At 44.9% G+C, this 23,128-nt stretch overlaps 1 protein-coding gene across 1 annotated transcript in view; it reads left to right on the top strand.

Annotated features, from left to right (window-relative positions):
* ZFYVE26 (zinc finger FYVE-type containing 26) overlaps positions 1 to 21,156 on the top strand; it is a 75,482-nt gene extending 54,326 nt beyond the window's left edge. The window contains 14 exon segments of the mRNA XM_017878606.1: positions 739 to 875; positions 1,926 to 1,957; positions 2,632 to 2,768; positions 4,037 to 4,257; positions 7,682 to 7,829; positions 8,068 to 8,277; positions 8,768 to 8,986; positions 13,436 to 13,633; positions 14,341 to 14,540; positions 15,396 to 15,537; positions 15,841 to 15,900; positions 17,138 to 17,320; positions 18,265 to 18,309; positions 20,746 to 21,156. Of these exon segments, the coding sequence (XP_017734095.1) occupies positions 739 to 875; positions 1,926 to 1,957; positions 2,632 to 2,768; positions 4,037 to 4,257; positions 7,682 to 7,829; positions 8,068 to 8,277; positions 8,768 to 8,986; positions 13,436 to 13,633; positions 14,341 to 14,540; positions 15,396 to 15,537; positions 15,841 to 15,900; positions 17,138 to 17,320; positions 18,265 to 18,309; positions 20,746 to 20,949 (2,136 nt within the window). The 3' untranslated portion in view covers positions 20,950 to 21,156.
* The last annotated feature ends 1,972 nt before the right edge of the window (positions 21,157 to 23,128 follow it).

Here is a 23,128-nt window from a genome sequence, read left to right as displayed (position 1 = left end):
TTTTTTTGAGACAGAGTCTTGCTCTGTCACCCAGAGGAGTGCAGTGGTGCGATCTCTGCTTGCTGTAACCTCTGCCTCCTGGATTCAAGCAATTCTCCTGCCTCAGCCTCCTGAGTAGCTGGGAGTACAGTCTCCTGCTGCCACATCTGGCTAATTTTGTATTTTAGTAGCAATGGGGTTTCGTCATGTCGGCAAGGCTGGTTTCGAACTCCTGACCTCAGGTGATCCGCTCACCTCTGCCTCCCAAAGTGCTGGAATTACAGGCATGAACCACCACGCCCAGCCTAAAAGTCTTGCTTCATGTTTATCATGTGTTACAAATGGCACCTGCTAAAGTAACCTTGAGGAAAACAAATAAATAAAGGCATTTTGAAAAGGGATACTTTTAATCATTGACATCAATACCATGTAGAAATGTGATCTGCACTGGCTCAGAAAGTGACTTCTTCCCCACTACTTTTTCCTGTTTCTTCACATGTTGCCTCCATACACAAGTAGAACTTGTCAGGAGCTATTGCAAAACTCCATAACTTGGCACCTTTGCCCATCAGCTGACAGATATTTTTAAATGTTCAATTTTTGAGGGCAAGGACTGGTGTGTCCTTTTTCAATAGAGACCCAACCACTTGGTGTTCTTAATAAGTAAGCCACTGGCAGCTAATACCACGTGTAGATGGATTGATGACAATCTCCCCTTCTCTCCTCCCTCTGTCTTCTCTTCCTGATGGCATTCCTCAGTTTAACAGGCGTCATCATTGTCGCCGCTGTGGCCGGCTAGTATGCAGCTCCTGCTCCACTAAGAAAATGGTGGTGGAAGGCTGCAGAGAGAACCCTGCTCGTGTGTGTGATCAGTGCTATAGTTACTGCAACAAAGAGTGAGTGTCCTACAGCAGGACTGTTGCTATTATTAACTGCTGCACCCTGCCCCAGGTCCCTATACTTCTAGGAGTCTCATTATGGAGATCATTTCAAATCCAGAAATGTTTAACATCCACACTGAAATGCCATTAATTCTATACTGAAGTGTTTGTACACTGACCTTGGTCAGAGAAACTACTAAGAGAGAAAGTAGGGTGAGAGGAAGCGGTGTTCAAGGCTCTTACATGATGTTCTCTCTGAAATCAGAACATTGGTTCCTTAGCCCTTCCCCAGACGGAGGCCATTGAGCTTAGTTCACGAGCTCACCTATTTTCCAGCCTCTCTTGCTTCAGCTGGTCTCAGCTGGACTCAAATGGACACGTTCACACCTGCTGAGTGGTTGGGCATCGCTTGCATCAACTCTGATCTAGGTAGTCATTCTTGCTTGTAATCCGTAATTAGAAGAGCCTCCGTACTTGCCTACACAGAATTCACCTGGTAACAAATTTAAGAACCTGCTCGTACCTCCAGTGAGACAGATCAAGACTTTGTTTGTTGGCTCAGGGTTGCTCAATTGTTTCCACTACTTCTAGTAGCAAAGGAGCATGAACCGAAGACTCCTAGAGCATCTAGGAATATGGGCCAAAGCAACCATCCAAAACAAGTTACTTTGAATTATGCATGTTTTATTTACAAACTTAAATAGATTTTATGTTCTCCTTCATAGCATTATTGTGTTTGTCCTGATATGAACATTATTGGTCATTATTTAGCATAATGATTACTGATCTCATAGGAAGGAAGACATACCATATTTATTCTACACTTTCTGTGACCCTGGCATACCACTGCCTCCCTCCCTCAGGGAGGAATTACCCACACACCATACTGCTGAGATTTGAAATGGGCAGTTAGTATTGATGGGGGGACTCTTTCATTCAACAATTCTACCCTCAAAGAGCCCTCCATTGTCCCAGGGAGACACTGTGAGTTGATGCGTCTACTAAGCTCAAAACAAAGAAGTGACTCAGGCATTTATTTAATAATTTTTCTTTATCTCTTTTCAGTGTACCAGGGGAGCCTTCAGGAAAACCAGAAGGTAAGGCCAAATCCCATTCTCTGTGACTCTTCATTTGTGTACTTAAATTGACTCTATCTTCAGCATGTCAGCTGCGACTGATATACTTGTCCAGCTAATGCACTCCATCCAACTTATTTGCCAAAGCAAATTCTTGGCATTTCTATCAGCCTGCTTCCTCTGAAGTTCATCATATTAACCTATTATACTGGCCCATTAGCTTCTAGCATTGAGAAGGCCAGCAACCAAATAATTTGGTTCTTAACTTTTAGTATGTGATTTTATTTTAGTTTTTCTTAAGTTTCCCTTTACCATCCTACCTCCCCATGATCCCTCCTTACCCCTAGGTAATCCCTGTTAACAGTTTGGCCTGTATCTGTCCACAACAGGTTAGTTTTTAGAGTATCCAGTGGCTCAGCCATTTATTTGAGAAACACACCCCTTTTAAGGTTTCTTGTGTGAAGCAGGAAGGTTATGTGACAAATGCTGTAACACTCACGCCAGGTCTGTGCCTGGGGAAGACAGTTTGAGGTGCTTAGTAGGGTGTCCTAAAGCAAACAAAAGGAACTAAGGAGAGAGAAAGGGCCCTGAGATAGCAGGCAAGTGCCTACCTGCAACTCATGCCAGCTCACAGGACTGGGTTAGACTGAACTGCCAGCCAGTGAATGACACGTGAATGGTATTTCTCTTCTCAGCTCTAGACAGCTCCAAGAGTGAAAGCCCTCCATACTCGTTTGTGGTGAGAGTCCCCAAAGCAGATGAGGTAGAATGGATTTTGGATCTCAAAGAGGAGGAAAATGAGCTGGTGCGGAGTGAATTTTACTATGAGCAGGTAATAGCAATAAAATGCAATGGTCACTTAAGTTTCTTTATGATGTGTAGTAGTATGACGAGAAATACAGAGGCAGGTGAACACACCTGGCCTTTACTTGTTTATAGTGCAATAATATGGGAGCTAAACTAGTAAATCCATTAACGCAGAAAATAATGAACATCTTGGGAATTGCACAAGGGGAGACCAGGAAAGGCTTCGTGGAAGAGGTAGCATTTAAGATGAGCTTTGGAAGAACGGTAGGAGTGTGACAAGCAGAAAGCTGGGGGTCGTGAGGAAAGTGGGGATGGGGAAGGACAAAGAATACAAAATGAAAACATCTGAGCAAAGACACCATGCCCAAAATTGCAGGGCACGATGGGAGAAGTGGAAGTTGTTTAATCTGAAGGGAACATAGAATGAATAGGGTTAATAGAGCTCATAAAAGGTAGGCCTGGAAAGGATTATTTATATATAGGGCTTGCATTCTGCAGCAAGGACTGTCTACTTGACAGGTATCAGGGACCTACGGAAGGTTTCCGAGTGTGCTGTGGGAATATTCATTTGGCAGCAGTGTGTCCATGGCTTAAAGTAGCAACTCCTCTAGGTGGTCAGACAAGTGAGCTGACCGTTGTTGTCCAAGTCAGCAATAAGGACTTGCACTAGTGGACCCGAAAAAGGAGGGGACCTATGGACATTGTCAAGAAGTAGGTAACAAGGCCAGGCACAGTGGTGCCCACCTGTAATCCCAGCACTTTGACAGTCTGGTGAGAGGTGGGTGGATTGCTTGAGCTCAGGAGTTGCTGACCAGCCTGGGCAACATGGTGAAATCCCTGTCTCTACAAAAAAAAGAAAAATACAAAAATTAGCCAGGCATGGTGGCGCACAATTGTGGTCCCCACTACTTGGGAGGCTTAGGTGGGAGGATTGCTTGAGCCTGGGAGGCAGAGGTTGCAGTGAGCTGAGATTGCACCACTGCACTCTAGCATGGGCAACAGAGTGAGACCCTGTTTCAAGAAAACAAAATAAAGAAGTAGGTAACAGGTGGACACAGTGCCCTTCTTCCCAGTAAAATGACAAAACCTAAAAGCCAGAGCTTTGGCAGTGCTACTTAGAACATCTGAAATTTGTTTAGTTCCACTTCTGCTTTCTTGTGGAATTTGGTTCCTTCTTCCAGGGTCTTTCAGCCTTTTGAAAGGGGAAGGATAATTTCTGCCACCCAGCTGCCTTTGGAGAATGCTCTGGCCCCTGGACTCACCATGTGTTCTCCCTTCTTCCACCCCGGCCAGGCCCCCAGTGCCTCCTTGTGCATTGCCATCCTGAATCTGCACCAGGACAGCATTGCCTGTGGTCACCAGCTGATTGAGCACTGCTGCAGGCTCTCCAAGGGCCTCACCAACCCGGAGGTGGATGCTGGGCTGCTCACGGACATCATGAAGCAGCTGCTGTTCAGTGCCAAGATGATGTTCGTCAAAGCCGGCCAGAGCCAAGACTTGGCTCTTTGTGACAGGTAGAGGGCAATGAGTCTCTATTCTTGTACGTAGGAGCAGTTTCTAGCCAGCTGCTTTTTCTGACCTCACTATGATTTTTTTATCTCATCATCCTCTCTGACAAGACATGCTGAAAGATTTTTCATCTCTGTAATGTCGACGAAATGGTGTTGCCAGATCACAAGTGTTCTTCCCCCTACTACCTGACATCCTTTTCTTTTCAGAGCAGATCCTCAAAGCAGAATTTACTCTACCTACACCCAGTCAGAAAGAAAGTAAAGACTTTCATTGGTTAATTTGTCATTAAAGTTAATGTAGGGAAGCACCTTTAGTCTCTGTGGGACTTTCAGGGATTTAAAGAAAATGTGTCCTCCATGAACGTCCAGTGATTAGCCTTGAACAAAACTCTACTCCAATCCTGACCAGATTCAAACTGTGACTTCAGTGAGTTCTGGATAATAGATTTTTAAAAGCACTCTGGGAATTGATCTATTCCTGTGTCACAGGTAGGAACCTGGGTCATAAAGTAGAAGTGTGTATGGAAAAGGTATGATTAGACCTCCCTCCGGTTCCTGTACAACCTGCTTTGACTCCATCCATTAACCTGACAATGAAAACTCCTAATTCCCTGCTTATCCACTCAGATGTGTGACTCATATTATGTGTTCCCAACACTCAGTCCTAACCAGATTTGGGAGAAGGGAGCATAATTTTCTTTGCAGTATCATTGCCTCCCTCAGACATTTGCTCGGAATACTTGTCTACAAACTCAGCAGCCAGCATAGAGCATGGCAAATCCCAGCTTCACGACTTCCTAGCTCTGTTAACCCCTCTAGGCCTCAGTCTCCTCCTCTATAAAATGGGGTGGTAATACTGATCTCATGGGGCTGTTACAAGGGTAAGATGAGATCATCCATGTAGATGGTGAAGAACTAAGCCTGGTATATACTGTGTATCCCGAAAATGTTAGTAATTTGTATTATTTTTAGTAACAAAAACTAGAAGGTCGAGAAAAGCAGGAGGAGGTGAAACAGAAAGTAGAAGGAAGTGAAAAGGAACTAATCTGATTCCTTTATATCAAGAGGCAATAGATTCTACATCATTTTTCAAGTTGATAAATGAAGAAACAGATATGTATTAAATTTTTGAAATAACCATGAAAAGAATCAAGAATCTACCTAATTATGAGAAAAGTATAGGAGGAAAAAAACAGAAGCCTTTCCACATACCAAAAGGTGGAAAACAAAGGAAACATGAAAAACATTTAAGGCAAAATAAAATATATTCAAATATATCTCAAATATATTTGAAATATTCAAAATACCTCAGTAAGGTAAATGAAAAAAGAAAAGATACTTAGACTGGGGAAAACAAACTTCACATCAAGTCTTGTATTTCCTTTAAAATGTAATATAGACAGAGGAAATATCCATTTTTAGGCTGAGGGCAGCAGAAAGTAAGAAGTCCTCACTTTAATCGGATTCTCACTCACCCCAACGTGTCATGCGCTTCTTTGACAGTTTACAGCAATGGTTTCTATTTAAACAGCCTTTTCTCTGACCCTGCATTCAGACACGCCCACTCTGAGAATCTTTCCCTTTGCGCCAGTTTGCTGATGGGAGTGAATTCATTCCTCATATGTGTTGCCTTGCAAATCAGTTACAAACTCTTGTTTTCAGAGTATTTTCTAATGTTTTAACTCATACCCCCTTCTGATAGACAAACAAATAAATAAATATAGGTTTAAAAACAAAACTCAGCTGGGTGCAGTGGCTCTTGTCTGTAATTCCAGCTACTCAAGAGGCTGAGGGAAGAGGATCCCGAGGCCAGGAGTTCAAGACCAGCCTGGGCAATGTAGTGAGACCCAGTCTCTAAAAACATAAAAATAAACTCACTACCTACTTCAAAAGTTTTCATTTCCCAAATATGCAAAAATATTATGAGTACCGATGCTTTTATACACTATGCTTTCCTCTCCCCTATCTCTACATTGTTAAGAATCACTGATGTACAGAATCCCTTTCTAGGTAATTGGTGGATAACTCAGGATCCACAGAGGTTTTTGCTGCAGTTATGAGACAAGATTCAGGAACCTTGAGTGTAGACTTGTCTCAGCAGCACTAGACAGTATAATCCAACCCTGTGGGCTTTCTGTCCTTATAAGGTTTTTACAAGCATTAGGTGAGACCACAGAAGGCAGCCCTACTAGGCTATAATGAGGGCCCGTCCTTAGCCCAGAGTGAAGATGTCAAGTCTAAAATAAGAGTGAAGGACCAGGATGCCTCCACCCAGCAGCATCTCCAGGGAATGGTAGTGATGTGGCCTGTGTACTGACAAGGAGTACAGGCCATTGACACTGAACCTATGCTCTCTCACTCACGAAAGAGGGTTCAAAAGGACCAAAAAGCAGATGGGTCACTTGTAAGCCCCCAACGTTCAGTGTAAAGGCCTTGCCTCAAATACGCTTGAGCATCCCCACTCCAAACATTAATATCTAACATTTATTAAGTGCCAGAAAAGTTCCAGACATTATCCTAAGCCCTTTTACTTGCGTTATTTCATTTTATCCTTAAAACTCCACTGTCACAGTCATGCATTGCTTAACGACAGGAATATGTTCTGAGAAATGCATCGTCAGGTGATTTCGTCATTGTGCAAACACCATGGAGTGCACTTGCACAAACCCAGAGGGTATAGCTTTCTACCCACCTAGGTTATGACCTATTGTTCCTAGGCTACAAACCTGTACAACATGTTACTGTACTGAATACTGTAGGCAATTGTAACACTATGGTATTTGTGTATCTAAATATAGAACAAGTATAGTAAAAACATGGTATTATGATTCTATGTGGCCACCATTGCATATGCAGTTCATTGCTAACTGAAACGTCATTATGTGGCTTATGACTGTATATCCATTTTATAGTTAAGTAAATTAAGGCAGAGAAAGGTTAACTAACATGCCCCAGGTCATAGAGCTACTAAGTGATAGAGCCAGAATTCAGTGTGACTCCAGAGCTTTCACTCATGGCAACTATGCTATGCATCTCTTAATTCTCATGATCACTTTCATATTGAGAATGGAGCAGGCCTGTAATCCCAGCCCAGGTGGGAGAATCACCTGAGGTCAGGAGTTCAAGACCAGCCTGGCCAACATGGTGAAACCCTGTCTCTATTTAAAAAATACAAAAACTAGCTAGGCAAGGTGGCAGGTGCCTGTAATCCCAGATACTGGAGAGGCTGAGACAGAAGACTCATTTGAACCCAGAAGGCAGTGGTTGCAGTGAGCCAAGATTGGACCACTGCACTCCAGCCTGGGTGACAGAGCAAGACTCTGTCTCAAAACAAACAAAAAAAAGAAAATGGATAGGAAACCTTTAAACGGCTACTCTAAGTAAGATTCTAGGGAGCCTAATGGCCTTGCCCTTTTCCTCCTTGTAGCTACATCAGCAAGGTAGACGTGCTGAATATTTTAGTTGCTGCTGCGTATCGCCACGTGCCATCTTTGAGTCAGATCTTGCAGCCAGCTGCGGTAACCAGACTAAGGAACCAGCTTTTGGAAGCCGAGTACTACCAACTGGGCGTTGAGGTGAGACAAAGACAAAGCTTACTTCCACCCCACTGTAGCAAATTGCTTTTGCTTAGCCTTGCAAACAGATATTGCCATCTCTCAGTTGTCCTGCCCGTGGGGAAGAATCGGGGGCATGACTAGTTTGCCAGCAAAGGAGTAATGGCAGATAGTGGGGATGAGGTGGTCGGCAACTTGGGAATAGAATAGGTCTTTGGGACATTTAGGCCCTCACTAAAAGGGGCAGTTTTTCTCCCAGGTCTCCACAAAGACTGGACTTGATACCACCGGGGCGTGGCATGCTTGGGGCATGGCCTGCCTCAGAGCTGGGAACCTCACTGCTGCGCGGGAGAAGTTCAGTCGCTGTCTGAAGCCTCCGTTTGACCTCAATCAGCTGAATCATGGCTCAAGATTGGTGCAGGATGTAGTCGAGTACCTGGAGTCCACAGTGAGGCCCCTCGTATCCTTGGTAAGAACAAAGCAGGAAGAGTGCCTGGCTCAGGGAGGGAGGCCCAGGAATAGCAATGACCTGGGAAGAGAATCAGCAGAAATTCAGCTAACAGTGTCAGTCCTGGCTTAGCGTCGACCAAGTTAAACATTTTTTTTCCATCACATATAGTTAGATAAGTAACTATATGTGGTTAGATAAGTAACAGATGCATTAAAAAAAAAAAGGAAACAATGTTTAAAAAGATTAAAAATGATATGTGACATATAACCCCATACACAGACTAATTGGTGTTAAGATTCTGGTGAATTTTCTATGTTATGTTTTTTAATGAAATCGGGGTTGTACCATATCATAATATGTAGAATTGTGTATCCTGCCTGTTCTACCTTTGACACTGCATTGTGAACATTTTTCCACATTGTTAAACATTCTTTGTAAGCAATATTTTCCGTGCCTGCCGAGAACTTTTTGAGTTTCATTTTTCTCTCTCGCTCCCCTGTGCTGTCAGCAAGATGACGATTACTTTGCCACCCTGAGGGAGCTGGAAGCTACCCTTCGGACGCAGAGCCTTTCTCTGGCAGTGATTCCTGAAGGGAAAATCATGAACAACACCTACTACCAGGAATGCCTCTTCTACCTGCACAACTATAGCACCAACCTGGCTATCATCAGCTTCTACGTGAGGCACAGCTGCCTGCGGGAAGCTCTTCTGCACCTTCTCAACAAGGTGGGATACGGACACAGCTCAAAAAGGCAGTGCCTGCCTTGCTCCTCTGGCTTGGACCACTCAGCCTTAAGGGGGACAATAACACCCTGACACTTAACCCTGTGTTGAGCTATGGGGCCATCTCTAGCAGAGCCAGGTCAAAACAGAGGACTCTGCACAACTGTTATTCAGGGAGTGTGAAAAGTCTTAGCCTGGATCCCAAATCTGCCCTCACCAGCAAAGGCACTTTCCTTCTCCCAAAACATGCAGCAGAATCGGATCATGGTTAACAGCATGGTCTCTGGAATGAGGTGTTCAGTGTGAGTCTTGCATGACCTTGGGCATATTGCTTAGAGTCTGCTTCCACATGCCTCCCTAGCTGGCCTGGGAGAGTGTCCAGCTTCTGACCCAGCTGCTGGTCCGTTCGGAGTTGTTACTACAAGGGCCAGGAAGCACCATGGCACCAATCCTATAGTTAAACCCCAAATAGATGATGAAAGGAGAATATGCCCTACTTTTTTTCCTCTCTGATCCTCTGCTCCCCTCCCACTGGAAGCAAAGGCACCACTGAAGAATATTATGTCTTTGGAGCCCTTGATAAGCAATCAGGACTTCATTTTACCATGACCCATTTTTTTTTTTTTTTTTTTTTTTTTTTTTTTTTTTTTTTTTTTTTTTTTTTGAGACGGAGTCTCCTGCCGTCGCCCGGGCTGGAGTGCAGTGGGCCTTGGATCTCAGCCCACTGCAAGCTCCCCGCCCAGAAGTTCACTGCCATTCTCCTGCCTCAGCCCTCCCGAGTAGCTGGGACCACAGGCGCCGCCACCTCGCCCGGCTAGTTTTGTATTTTTAGTAGAGATGGGGTTTCACCGTGTTCACCAGATGGTCTCGACTCCTGACCTCGTGACCGCAACCGTATCGGCCTCCCAAAGTGGGGAGTTACAGGCTTGAGCCACCGCGCCCGGCCTATGTACCCATATGACCCATTTTTTTGTTTTTGTTTTTTTGAGATGGGGACTCGCTATGTTGCCCAGGCTAGAATGCAGTGACATGATCACAGCTCACTGCACCCTTGACCTCCTAGGCTCAAGAAATCCTCCAACCTTATCCTACTGAGTAGCTGGGACTACAGGCACATGCACCGCACCCAGCTACATTCCTTTTTTTATCTGAATGTTCCATAATAACTTTCGGAGAAATTGGCTGAGATGTACCAAATTTTATAGGAAATTTAATGAGCTCAAGGCAGACTTCAATTTCATTCTGCCACCCTAATTCAAAACAGCAGCCAATGCAAATGTACAGATAGACGTATTTTCTAAGATTGATCCAAGTGAAATCAGCAGTTCACAAAATTATTGTCACTATACCCCTACAGGACAGTGAAGAGAGGGTGTTTTTACCAGTGCTGAGCTACTGACTATTCTTAGCTACTAACCAGGTCTCAAGAATAATGTAGAAGTCATGTTATATGGAGTTGAATTGCTAACTTTTTTCCTTTTCCTCAGTTTCCAAACAAGTTTAACAGTAAAGCTGTTTCTCCCAGGCACAAATTGAGAATGGAAATCACCTAGTTCTGTTTCCTCTGACAGCTGTAATCCAGAGAGCTAAGCTGCCTACTTCATTAGCTTAGAATAAGCTGACAACAGCAGTGCCCTTGCTTTATATTTGTCAGAGCTAGGAAAGAAACCTTCTTTTTATCTCCTGTAATCATAGTTACCCTTGAACTGAAATATCTTACCTTTATTCTCAAGCAGGTAGGGAGAGGAGGAAAAGACATTGTGAAAATTACACCTGAATGCCTGGAGCATGGAAGACGTTCTCTTCCCAGCCTTTTCCCTGTGTGTTTTGTCCCTTTGCCCACACTGTCCCCAGACTGAGCTTTCTAAAACATAAATAGACTTATGTTATTCCCTCCCTAAAAGGCCTTCAGAAGATCTCCATGGCCACAGTAAAAACTCCAGATTCCTTAGCATGCTACAGAACTCACCAGGATCAGGCCTCCTTATTTCTCTAATTTATTTTCACCACAGATCCTATCTGCACCTTATATTCCAGACTCATCAAATTACTTTTAATCAAATTTTCCTGATTTACCATGCACTGTCTTATTTCCATGAGTCTTTATATGCTGTTTCCTCTACCTAGAATGCCCTGCTCCTCCTTGTTTTCTTAAAAAAAACTCATATTTGCCAGACATGGTGGCTCACACCTATAATCCCAGCACATTGGGAGGCCGAGGCGGGTGGATCACTAGGTCAGGAGTTAAGCCCAGCCTGATGAAGATGGTGAAACCCCATCTTTACTAAAAACTACAAAAAGTAGCTGGGTGCAGTGGCAGGCGCCTGTAATCCTGGCTACTCGGGAGGCTGAGGCAGGAGAATTTTTTGAACCGGAGTGGCAGAGGTTGCAGTGAGCCAAGATCACGCCACTGTACTCCAGCCTGGGTAACAGTATGATTCTGTCTCAAAAAAAAAAAAAAAAAATTTTTTTATCCTTTTAGTATTCTTTCAGGCCCTCTCTGTTGAGCATTCACAGAACACTCAAGCAGCATTAGCCTCCATTGCCCTAGCACTGCATTTATCTTACCGGATTGCAACTGTTTGTTTACAATTGAGTCTTTCCATCTGGACCAACAAGGCCTATATTTTACTTATCCGTATATTCAGGCACCTGACCTAGTACCAATTATGAATGAGTGAGTGGACAGATGAATGGATGGCATGGAAGTTCTTGAGGTGCTGCCCTTCTGAGGTGTTCCATCTCTCCTACAGAGCTAATGCCCCTGCTTCTTAAAATGTGGCCTACAACTTTTAGATTAGGTCTGGTTTTCTCTGAGGCAGGAGAATCGCTTGAACCCAGGAGGCAGAGGTTGTAGTGAGTTGAGATCGTGCCATTGCACTCCAGCCTGGGTTACAGAGTGAGATTCTGTCTTAAAAAAAAAAAAAAAAAAAAAGACAAAAATATCTGCCGCCATAGTAGAAAGAGAGATAGTAAACATGAGAAATAAAATAGATAGTGTAGATTATGAATAAGAAGAAGAAAAATAAAACAGGGGTGAGGAAGAGGTGGCTTGTATAATTTTAGACTGGGTACCCAGGGAAGGTGACATCTGAGTAAAGCGCCAAAGAACACGAGGAGTGAATCATGCAGATCTATGGGGAAGGCACGGTCCAGGCAGAGGGTGTGATGAGGGCAAAGGCCAGGGTGGCTAGAGCAGAGTCCGCTGGGACAGGGTACTATCAGATAAGGTCAGAAAGGTCACAGGCCAAATCATGCAGGACCTTGTGGACATTGTGAGGGATGAGAAGGGAAACTGCTGGGAGACTGTGAGCAGAGGAATAACATGATCTGGCTTAGGTTTCAACAGAGTCACTCGGGCTCATTTGTGGGCATTAGACTGACAAGAGGTAAGAATGGAAGCTGATAGACCAGGGAGGAATATGTTGCAATAATCCAGACAAACGATGATGGGATCCAGTGTGGTCCAAGGGAGATGGTGGGAAGTGGCCGGATTCTGTGTGCTGTAATGGTGGTGGTGGAGCCAATAGGATTTGCTGATGGATTTGATGAAGGAGTGTGACGGAAAAAATGACTAAGGTTTTTGACTTGAACAACTACAAGAATGGAGATACAGTCTGAGAAAGGGAAGACTGTGGAAAGAGCAGGTTTCAAGGAACAAGCAGGAATGTAGTTGTAGATGCATTCAGTTAGATCTCGAAGTGGACGTGTTGAGTGGACAGTTGGATGTAAGTTAGATGTACAGTTCTGGAGTTCAGGGGGAATGAACAATCTGGAGATGGGATTTAGGCATCATCAGCAAATCAACAGTATATTAAGCAATGAGCCTGGATGAAATCACCAGGAGAATGGGTATAAATAGAAAAGAGTGTAGGCTCCTCCTAAGCCCTGGGGAGATTGGGAGGGATCAGCTAAGAAAATTGAGAGGAGCAGCCAGAGACGTAGACAGAAAATCTGGAGAGGACAGTGTGCTGGAGCAAGTGAGGAGAGTTTTTCTCAATTAAAGTAAAAATTTATTTTTTAAAAAGGCTTTTCAAGGAGGAAGAAGCCATCTCTGTCAAAAGCTGCTGATCGATCAGGTAGAAAATGAGGATCAAGAATTAACTGTTAGATTTAGAGTTTAGTGGTCACTGGTGACCTAAGGGGCAGTTTCAGTGGAAGTTATGGGTGCAGAGCTAGATTAGAGTGGATTCAAGAGAAAAATCACAGGAGGGAATTGGAGACAGTGAGGGTAGATAACCCTGTCAAGGGGCTTCTCTGTAAAAGGAAGGAGAGAAGTGAAGCAGTTGCTAGAGTGAGATTCTCAAAGGTATCTATGACACATAAAAGATTAAGAAGCAATGCATCGGGAGGATGCTGAAGGTCCATCGATAGAAGGAAATTCACAGTGGATCCCAGACAATGCCAAAACCAGACTCAAGACTTCTGACTTCTCGCCCTGCCCTGCTCCAGGAGAGTCCTCCAGAAGTTTTTATAGAAGGCATTTTCCAGCCAAGCTATAAAAGTGGGAAGCTACACACTTTGGAGAACTTGCTAGAATCCATTGATCCAACCTTGGAGAGCTGGGGAAAGTACTTGATTGCTGCCTGCCAACATTTACAGAAGAAGAACTATTACCACATTCTGTACGAGCTGCAGCAGTTTATGAAGGTAATGGCAGCCCCTTCCTGCCTTCTACCTCTGTCGCTGATACCCTACCCTGCAGGGGAGGCAGTGCACGATGAGGGAATGAGACTGTCATTGGTCCCTGGCCTTGCTATTTGGCTGACCCTAGAGCAAATCCATGTTGCTCTCCAGCATTGTTAAATAATATTAGGATTTCCATCCTAAGTTTGGAAGTAGACTTTAATCCTGTCAATAATGGCATTCTTCAGAAAGCAAGAAATTGACAGGTTAAAAAAAAAGAAATGAATATTAGTTTCAAGATAAGTGTGAGACATGAATGTAGAATTCATAAGGAATGATGGAAAAGTTAGTGTTTTTAGAGAAAATATGTGAAGGGAGAAGGAACATGTTTCTCCCAATCTTCCTGAGGATTGTCAGCACTAAATGACAGAGAAATTAAATTATTTACTGCCAAAGTACAAGTAAAGCCGATTTGGGTGGAGAATCAGAAATATCTTCTTTTAGTATCTCTTTGGTGGTGGAATAATGTCCTACTGAAGAGCTCCACCAGTCAGTGCACTTCGGGATCTCTTGGACCTTTGGGTGATGGGTTCAAAATAGCCGCTCAGCTGCTGGTGGGAGTGGGTGCTGGAAACGAGGTCTCTTAGTGGAAATCAGATGAGAATTCTCATCACACCTCACCCCTAAACCCCTGATCTACTTTGACCTGAACATTTATTTTCCTCTTCTAGGACCAAGTTCGGGCCGCCATGACCTGTATTCGGTTCTTCAGTCACAAAGCAAAGTCATATACAGAACTGGGAGAGAAGCTGTCATGGCTACTTAAGGCCAAGGACCACCTGAAGATCTACCTCCAAGAAACATCCCGCAGCTCTGGAAGGAAGAAAACCACATTCTTCAGAAAGAAGATGACTGCAGCTGATGTGTCAAGGTAGCTGGAGGTTCAGGGGACCATTGATGTGGGGCAGGAAGGGTGGGAGCAGGTTTCTGTTGGTGATGAAGCTACTCTTGTCCATTTCCCCAAATCCTGAAAAAAAAAATCTAAAAGGAATCATCCCTGGATGACAGTGTCTAGTACAAGCCTGGAAAGCCTACAGAGGAGCTGGTAGGCGGAGTGGGAGTGGAGGGAGGTTTAGCATCACAGGCTACAATCAGACTACATTCCAAACTCATTACAGTAGGCAAAAAGGGTCCTGTACATTCTGGCCCCTGCTGATATCACCATCTTTATCTCCTGCTACTCTCTTGTTGCTAAGAATCAATCCCTGGCCTCCTCAGGGCTCCTTAACACACCAAGTCCTTAATTCCTCTCAGCTTTAATACTTGCCAGTCCCTCTACATAGAACATAACATCTGAGGTAAATCCTCTACCACTACCATTTATCACTTCCAGAGGCTTAATTGCTAACTATTTTATGTGTTTGTTTACTATTCATTTCTCTTCTAGCCTATAAACTCTGAGGGCAGGGCTCATCTCTCTTGACCAGTGTTACTGTACCTGGCACATAGGTGCTCAGTAAATACTTGTTGATTCAATGACTGGACCACTGGACCCTATCTGGTTCCACAGTGCACCGTAATATTGCAAGTCTGTGCAGGACACGAGATCACCATTTTTTTTGGTCTTGTCATAACTGCTCACAAGGTATTTGGGGTCTCTTTTCCCTCTGCATCATTTCTTTTCCCTTTTCCATCACCATGTTATTCGACTTCTCAGTCTCCTGGCCTCAGTCACCTCACTCCTGGGCCCTCATGAGGCTGGACTGTGCGTATTCTGTCATCACAGGCATATGAACACACTTCAGCTGCAGATGGAAGTGACCAGGTTTTTGCATCGGTGCGAAAGTGCTGGGACCTCTCAAATCACCACTTTGCCTCTGCCAACCCTGTTTGGAAATAACCACATGAAAATGGATGTTGCCTGCAAGGTACATGCAGTGTTTCAGACCTCTGTCAGACTATTGTCATCTTTTAGAACACTTATCATAATTGCAGTTGTCTAGTGTTATTTCAGTTGTTTGTTTGATGGCTGCCTCCCTACTAGAATATGAGCCACCGAAGACTGGTGATCAAGTCCATTTTGATCATTCTTATATCCCTAGTGCCTGGCACTTAGCAGGGTCTCAATGAATATTTGTTGAATAATTGAATAAATAGGGGCCTTCATTCTTGGTCAAGAGGATACTCTAGTAATTGTTATGTTTTTAAGCATGATTCCCTTTCCTTTTCAGGTCATGCTGGGAGGGAAAAATGTAGAAGATGGTTTTGGAATTGCATTCCGTGTTCTGCAGGTATGACTTGGATTATTCAAATCATACTGAGGACAATCAGCACCTGACCACAGTTCCGGGAGAGATTATTCTTTAGGAAATTCTTATCCCAAGGAAAGTAGATTTACACGCACATTAGGGATGAAATCAAGGAGGTGACTATTATAGAACTGGGTCAAATTCAAGACTCTAGGCCACTTTGCCAGAAGCCAAGTAACCCATGACAAATTCATCAAAAGCTACCAAATAAATACCAGGAGCCAAGTCTCAGACAGTTCCCCATAGCTGTTTCCCTGAGAAACACTGCTCGTTCTCACAGGGAGCATGGCTGGAGGGCTAGCCAGGGGCTTTCCACTGGCCACAGGGCTGTTCCCCTTCCTCAGTCTGTACAGGAGCTGGCTGGAGGAATACGTTTTCTATTGCTTGTGATAAAAGGACATAGGTCCGGCTGTGGCACTGGAGCAGGGGCTGGAGCAGGGCACTGAGACCATGAGGGGCAGAGTCTCTACAGACCTGCCTACCACCACACAGCTCCATGCAGATACCCCAGGAGCTGACAGCAGGCAGCTTAGGGCAGGCAGGGTATTCATGCATTGTGCATGTGTCAGTGATCAATGGCTTCATACATGATTAGTCAGGTGTTTTTCTTCCCATCTATTTTCAATGTTGGACAGAGCTCACTACACACAGATACCCTGGTAGGCAGGCAGAGCTCACCACACACAGATACCCTGGTAGGCAGGCAAAAGGGCAGCTCCACCCAGGCCCTGTGGCATAAGGGTTCTCCTAGACCAGATTTAGGGTGTTTATCTGGCAGTTTTCAGCGAATGAGTCGTTCAGTGAATGGGTCTGTTTCTAAACACTAAGTCGCCTACCTCTTAACAGAGCACCAGGTGTCCAGGGTAGCAAATACTAACCCCCAATGCCCATTTCTCAAGAAAAAGCAGACTTATTAGAGAGAAAATGAACTAGTCTTAGGATTTTGATAAGAATATTTTCAGTGAGTGCCACCACAGCAAGCTAAATGTACCATTTTAGATACTTGGCTGCAGTTTTTTGGGGTTGCTTCCTAAAGTTCTACCTAACTCCAAAGAGGAATTGATGCTTGCTTTTCGTTTGGTCTATTTATGTTTTCTACTGTGACCACAATCAATATGGCTTATCTACACCAAGCATAGTGAGAGCTTTTAAATGCTGCCTCCCTCCCCACTGTTAACGTTTCCTGCTCCTAAGCCCATCATCTCGTGTTCTGTTCTAGGACTTCCAGCTGGATGCTGCCATGACTTACTGCAGAGCTGCCCGCCAGTTAGTGGAAAAGGAGAAATACAGTGAGATCCGGCAACTGCTCAAGTGTGTCAGTGAGTCAGGCATGGCAGCCAAAAGTGACGGGGACACCATCCTCCTCAACTGCCTGGAAGCGTTCAAGAGAATTCCACCCCAGGCACGCTCCCTCCAGTACCTCTTGGCTCCTCCATCAATTTCAGCGTCTTCACATCCCCATCTTTATTGTTCTGTTTCCCATACTATGCCTGAAACTCTACAAGATCCTTTTATCATTCTGAACCCCTCTGCAATAATGGCCTCACCCTAACTGACCCTTCCCTGAAAATTTATGGAGATGATGTCTATACCCAGGGTGGCCCTCAACATCCCACTGCGTAAATTTGTTTGCACCTGGAAGTGTCCATGGAGTTGAGCTTCTTCCTACAATTGTAGAGGAGGTCAGGGTCGGCCAGCAGATGACCTTTGAAGCCTGTTACCTGCGGAATTGTCCTCCCATGGTGGCTTTTTGGAGTGAACAGAACCACATCCATTTGTGAAGGCCGTGGACAGGCCTCTTGGGAACTGTTCCTTCTCCCCAAATTCTGAAGCTTAGTGTTATGGTTAAATTTTCTTTCTTGTTCTTAAAGCAGGAGTTGAGTTTACAAAGAAGAGTCAGCCAGGTGTGGCAGCACATGTCTGTAATCCCAGCTGTTCTAGAGGCTGAGGCGGTAGGATCACTTGAGCCCAGGAGTTCTGTACTATAGTTTATTATGCCGATACATACTTAGTGTTAGAACTTAGTGCCTGCACTAAGTTCATGAGTAATTTGGTGACCTCCCAGGAGCAGGGAACCACCAGGTTGCCTAAGGAGGGGTGAACTGGCCCAGACTGGAAATGAAGCAGATTAAAATTCCTGTGCTATCAATAGTGGGATCATGCTTGTGAAAAGCCACTGCACTCCAGCCTGGGCAACATAGTGAGACCCCATATCTTTGAGAGAAAAAAGTCAGGCAGGCATTTTCATTCTGAAGTCAGAATGGCTGGGCTGAGGCTGGGTTGGGCCCTGGCTCCCAGACTGTGGGACTCTTCTTCCTCTCACATTGCTGTTTCTGTTCTGTACAGGAGCTGGAGGGCCTGATCCAGGCAATACACAATGATGACAACAAGGTGAGCTGAATTGTCTCCAAACCCTGGTGATGCTATTGAATAGTGTCTCAGGCTTGCCTTGTCACCTTTATCCCTTGCTCCCTACAATAGCTCCATACAACCCATATCTCAGTTTCTTTATTATCAGAGGTGGAACCGAGGCTTGGATAGGGGTGTAGAAAGGAGGGAATAGATGGGGCGTAGGTGAACATGGACTGCATGAGTCTTTGCCTTCCCAAGTCTTTATCCCCAAGACGAATGTGTCCTAGGCTGCTCTTGAATCTCCATTTTAAACTGATGTCTTCTCTCAGAGATCCCTAGGAAATCCTTCACCTCACCTCCATCTTTGGGTGGACTGATGGAATGGGGTTCCCAGAGTAGGCAGGTATCTCTTTATCCTAGAGGGAAAAAGGTACAGTAAGAAAAAAGCCCCACCCCACGCTTTGACTAACAATGTCCACCAGTGTCTCAGTTTCCAGAATGAACCTCTCCTCAAGGGCCAAAGAACTCGTCCCTGTTTGGGAAATTGGTGAACCTTTGCTTCCCGTTGCCTTTGGGAGGAGTGCCAGTAAGAATAAAAATCTTCCCAGATGCCCCCATTTGTGGCTGACCACTGGATTGATCCTTCTGCCATCTGCAGGAAGGGCTCCAAGCCAGGAGGGGCATGAGAAAGCCAAGCCAGTCTGAGAGGCCCTGGCCAGCGGCAGGAAAAATATCTGACAGCTGAGTCCCCTGTGATGAAAATTGACGTCAGGCAAAGAGCTTCTTACATGCTTCCCATGGCCGTATTGCTAATCCCAGGACTGAATTTACTGGGCATTTTTCAGTCTCCAGGGTTAAGGAGAACAATTTCTGAACATTTCTTCATTTATTTCTGTAACATCATGATGCGATCCTTGGAAAGGATGAAATTCTGACTTCCTGAAATGTAGAGAATTACTTTTCTAGAGTCAGATTGAGGCCCCAACAGCCAGGACAGACACTCAGATCCTCTGATTCCCAGACTGCAGTTCTTTCTCAAGCCTTCACTGAGCCTCCCACTCAGCAGGACAGAGACTCTATTCCTGGGAAAGACATGCACTAAAATAGAGATAGTCCTTATTACTTTTTCAGGTATTTTTCTCTCAGCAGCTGTCTAACGCAGTTAAATGATCTGAGGCCCTGAGGGCTTGCCAAAAAAACAGCTCCATTCAACTCCATTCCAGACTCTCTGGCAAAATGTCCCTCTTCTCTTGGTAGGAATTTTGCCTGCCAACTTGTGATATGTATTTAGCTTGGCGTACGTAGATGCTAAGGGGAGCTCAAGGCCTGGGAGAGCTAACATCCTAGGGCAGCAAGTGGATACCCAAGCAGCACAGGACTGGATCACTTTAGTGACCTCAGAACATGCCAGACGTCATCTAACTGTAGGAGATTATCTGTAATTCAGCTTAGAGAGGAAAGAAAGACTTTAGTGACCAAAACAAATAACAGATGGAGCATTGATACAGGAAGCAAGGCGAGTCCCCTTCACTAACCAACGGGGATTATTGCGACAGAAAGGCAACTGCTGGCAGAAGCTCTGTGGCAGCATATGAAGGCGTCTCTGCTCACCAGCCTAGAACACTGTTTAACCAGGGGGTGCTGGGGAGACCAGGGTCAGGAAGGAAGGGACTCTCGTCTCCACCAAGCTGGGGATTCATGAGATAGCAATTCTGGGAGATACATACACACATACGCACATCCTGAAACAGCTGCCTTTGGTCCACACGGGCAGAGTCAAATCAGATCTAAGTGGGGTTAGAATTTAATTTGACTTTTTCCAATTGCATGTGTGTGTCTTTCTCCTCAAATTTCCTGTAATTATAAAAAAAACTTTAGATTCAACAGGCTAAAACAGAAAAATAGAGGAGGATCTATGTGTTCATTCTAGGAGGATTCTGATGGTTTATTCATCCCTGTAATACATATTCATTGAACACCTACTACCTGCCAGGCCCCGTGCTATGCACCAGGAATACTACAGGAGTAGAAAAAACAGACACTACTCTTGCCCCTTAAAGTCTGGTCAAGGAGACAGGCATCAATCAAATAATCACCCAAGTAACTACAAAATCACAACTCTGGGCGAGAGCAATGCTGATCCTGTAGCCCAGAAGATGCTGGAGAGCCTGGGAGAGTGAAGAGGAGAGTGTCAGAGGGAGTGAACAGAGACCAGACTGCCTGCTGGCCTGCCTTCCTTTTTAAATTCTTAGCTTATTTGTCATAACTTTTTATACTATAAAATAGCACAGTGTTATAGCATATGTCCAGAATATTGAAAGAGTTGTCATAATACCATAAAATGCACGAATCCCGTTATGAGTGTAGCAGGTAAGACGTGATGTCTGTCTGCCTGAGCTTTCTGCTGCAGCTCTGTATACTTGATTTGTCAGTGATGGATGCCTTTCTGCTGTCTCTTTTATAACTGGCTGCCAGGTTCGGGCCTACCTGATATGTTGCAAGCTGCGTTCTGCCTACTTGATTGCTGTGAAGCAAGAACACTCACGGGCCACAGCCCTCGTCCAGCAGGTGCAGCAGGCCGCCAAGAGCAGCGGGGACGCAGTAGTGCAAGACATCTGTGCCCAGTGGCTTCTGACAAGCCACCCCCGGGGTGCCCATGGCTCAGGCTCCAGGAAGTGACCTTGGGCAGCGGGGCCAGGAACACGTAACCTGAGAGCTGGGCAATAGCAGTGATGGCGATGCCCTCCACCTCTTTCCTCCTGTGGAGTGGAACTTCTCTGGCTCTGCCCTAGGTTGGAAAGAGCTGGATTGAACCCTACTTGCCTTCCCGGGCAAGTATAGGACTTTTCACGCAAGTGCCATGTTTCTCTAAAATTGTGGAATCTATGTGTGTTTGTCTGGAGATGGCCAGTTCTTTCTACCTCAGAGTGAGTGAGTGTGTGTTCACACACGCGTGCATGTTCCTGTGCACTAATGTTTACGCCCAAGCATTTCTGAACAAATGAAACTCTTCTCCATTGAAAAGAGGCACTTTACTTTAGACTTGCCACTCTGAAAACCTTCCCTGCGTTTTGGTTCTTGACCCGGGTTGTCCTGTTTGTACAGTCCCCTCCCTGTGGACGTGCTTTAGTAGCTCCTCTTACCTAGAGGACTTTTACAGAGAATTAGAGCAACACCAAAAGGATTGCCTGTTTTCCTTCCTTCCCATTCCAAAATTCAGAGATGGCTTTGGGGCAAGTGCTACCTGTGGAATAAACCTGTTTTCCAGGTGTCTCTTCTCCCAAGCACAAGAAGTCCTGGAGTCTTTGGAAGGTAGTCTGAATAGAAGGGTTTTCAGGTGCAGGCATCTGAAAGCTGTGGGTACATGTATAAATGATCAGATCTGTGAGGCTAACACAGGCAAGAGGGTCTCCATCACATTCATCCAGAGGGGAAAGAAAGGCCACCATCCAAACAGGGATACAGGGGAGGCAGGTGGGGGGAGCGGTGGGGAGCGGATGCTCACAGGTACAGAGCTGCCTCTTGTCAATGTCCCTCCTGCAAAGTTGGTGGGTGAGAGAACGTGACTTTCTCTTTGAGGGGCTGGGGAGAGAAATGGTGGCCAGGATCGTAGGACTGAATGATTCGATTTTACCTATTTGAGCTGCAGTCCTATTCGTGCTGCTTGAATTGGTTAGGAAGCTGCTTCCTTTTCCCTCCTGCTTCCATTCAGTCTCTTCAGGACCATGGGATGGATATGCAGACACGTGGGGTCATTGGGAAGGGAATGCGCTTCTTTTCTCTGTCTTAGAAGAGGGAGTCAAGGGTTGGCTTGGAATTGGGCCTCTGGACAGAGTCAGAATGAGAGCATAATGAATAGGTCACATCCGGTTGGTGGAAAACTAGGTGAAGTGCTTCTTTAATATGCACTGGCTTGTCTTCCCACCCAAGATGTGACAATGTTTGAGAAAAGGTGTGTCATACTCAGTGACTTCAATTTGCAAATGAGGGGCCTAAAGAAAGCTCTGCAGCTCTGAACCTCTCACTGGCCAGAGCTCAGCCTATTGGTCCCACCCATGATGCTAAGACAAACAGAAACTGGAAGCTGAAGTCAATGTCTCTGGTGCTTAGAAACCCCATGGATTTCCCTCTGAACCGAGATTTTTAGTAGTAAAATAAACAACTCATGGACATCTGTCAGATGAGAGGTTTTGGTCCTGTTAGAGAGGAAAAAGACCGTAAGGAAACTACTAGATCCATTTGGGCTAAAGTTTGGCTTTTCCTTCCTTGAGTCATAGAACGTATCTATCTCCCAGGAAATGTCCTTCTCTGGCATCTGCTTGCCCTTCTGAGTCTGCCTTTTTTGCACTGAACATAAGCACTTTATACTAATGGGTCACAAATCTTGCAGCCCTTAATTCGGGATAAGACCAGATTTTCCTGACATTTTCCTCTAACTCATTGAACTATCAAATTATAGGTAACCACTGACTAGACTGATAAGAGATGAGGCTAAAAGCCTTTGAACACCACGCTGTAGTCTGCAACAGAAAAACCACCAGATATCCATGTTGAGGGATTGAATGTTTTACTACAAACAAGCCACAATAAAGTGTCTATCAACGTGTTTCTTGGCTTCGTAACTTCTTTGTGCTGTCTTGCGCCTACCCTTCCTGTCCCTTTTCCTTATGGAGAGAAAAGGTGGGTGGGGAAGATCAGATGGCCTTCAATTCAGACTTACTCTACATAATCCCCATAATGACTAATGACTCTGCTTTGGATTTATCTCATTTCCTGTGTGTTAAAAACTATTAGTGCACCCTCTACCACCAGAAAACTTTTTTTTTTTTTTTTTTGCTTTAGTTGGGGGATGGGTAGA

Source organism: Rhinopithecus bieti, unplaced genomic scaffold (genome assembly GCF_001698545.2).
Source record: "Rhinopithecus bieti isolate Rb0 unplaced genomic scaffold, ASM169854v2 scaffold_11252, whole genome shotgun sequence".
Taxonomy (NCBI): domain Eukaryota; kingdom Metazoa; phylum Chordata; class Mammalia; order Primates; family Cercopithecidae; genus Rhinopithecus; species Rhinopithecus bieti.
Note: the sequence above shows the minus strand (reverse complement) of the source record. Positions and strands in the feature narration are given on the sequence as shown.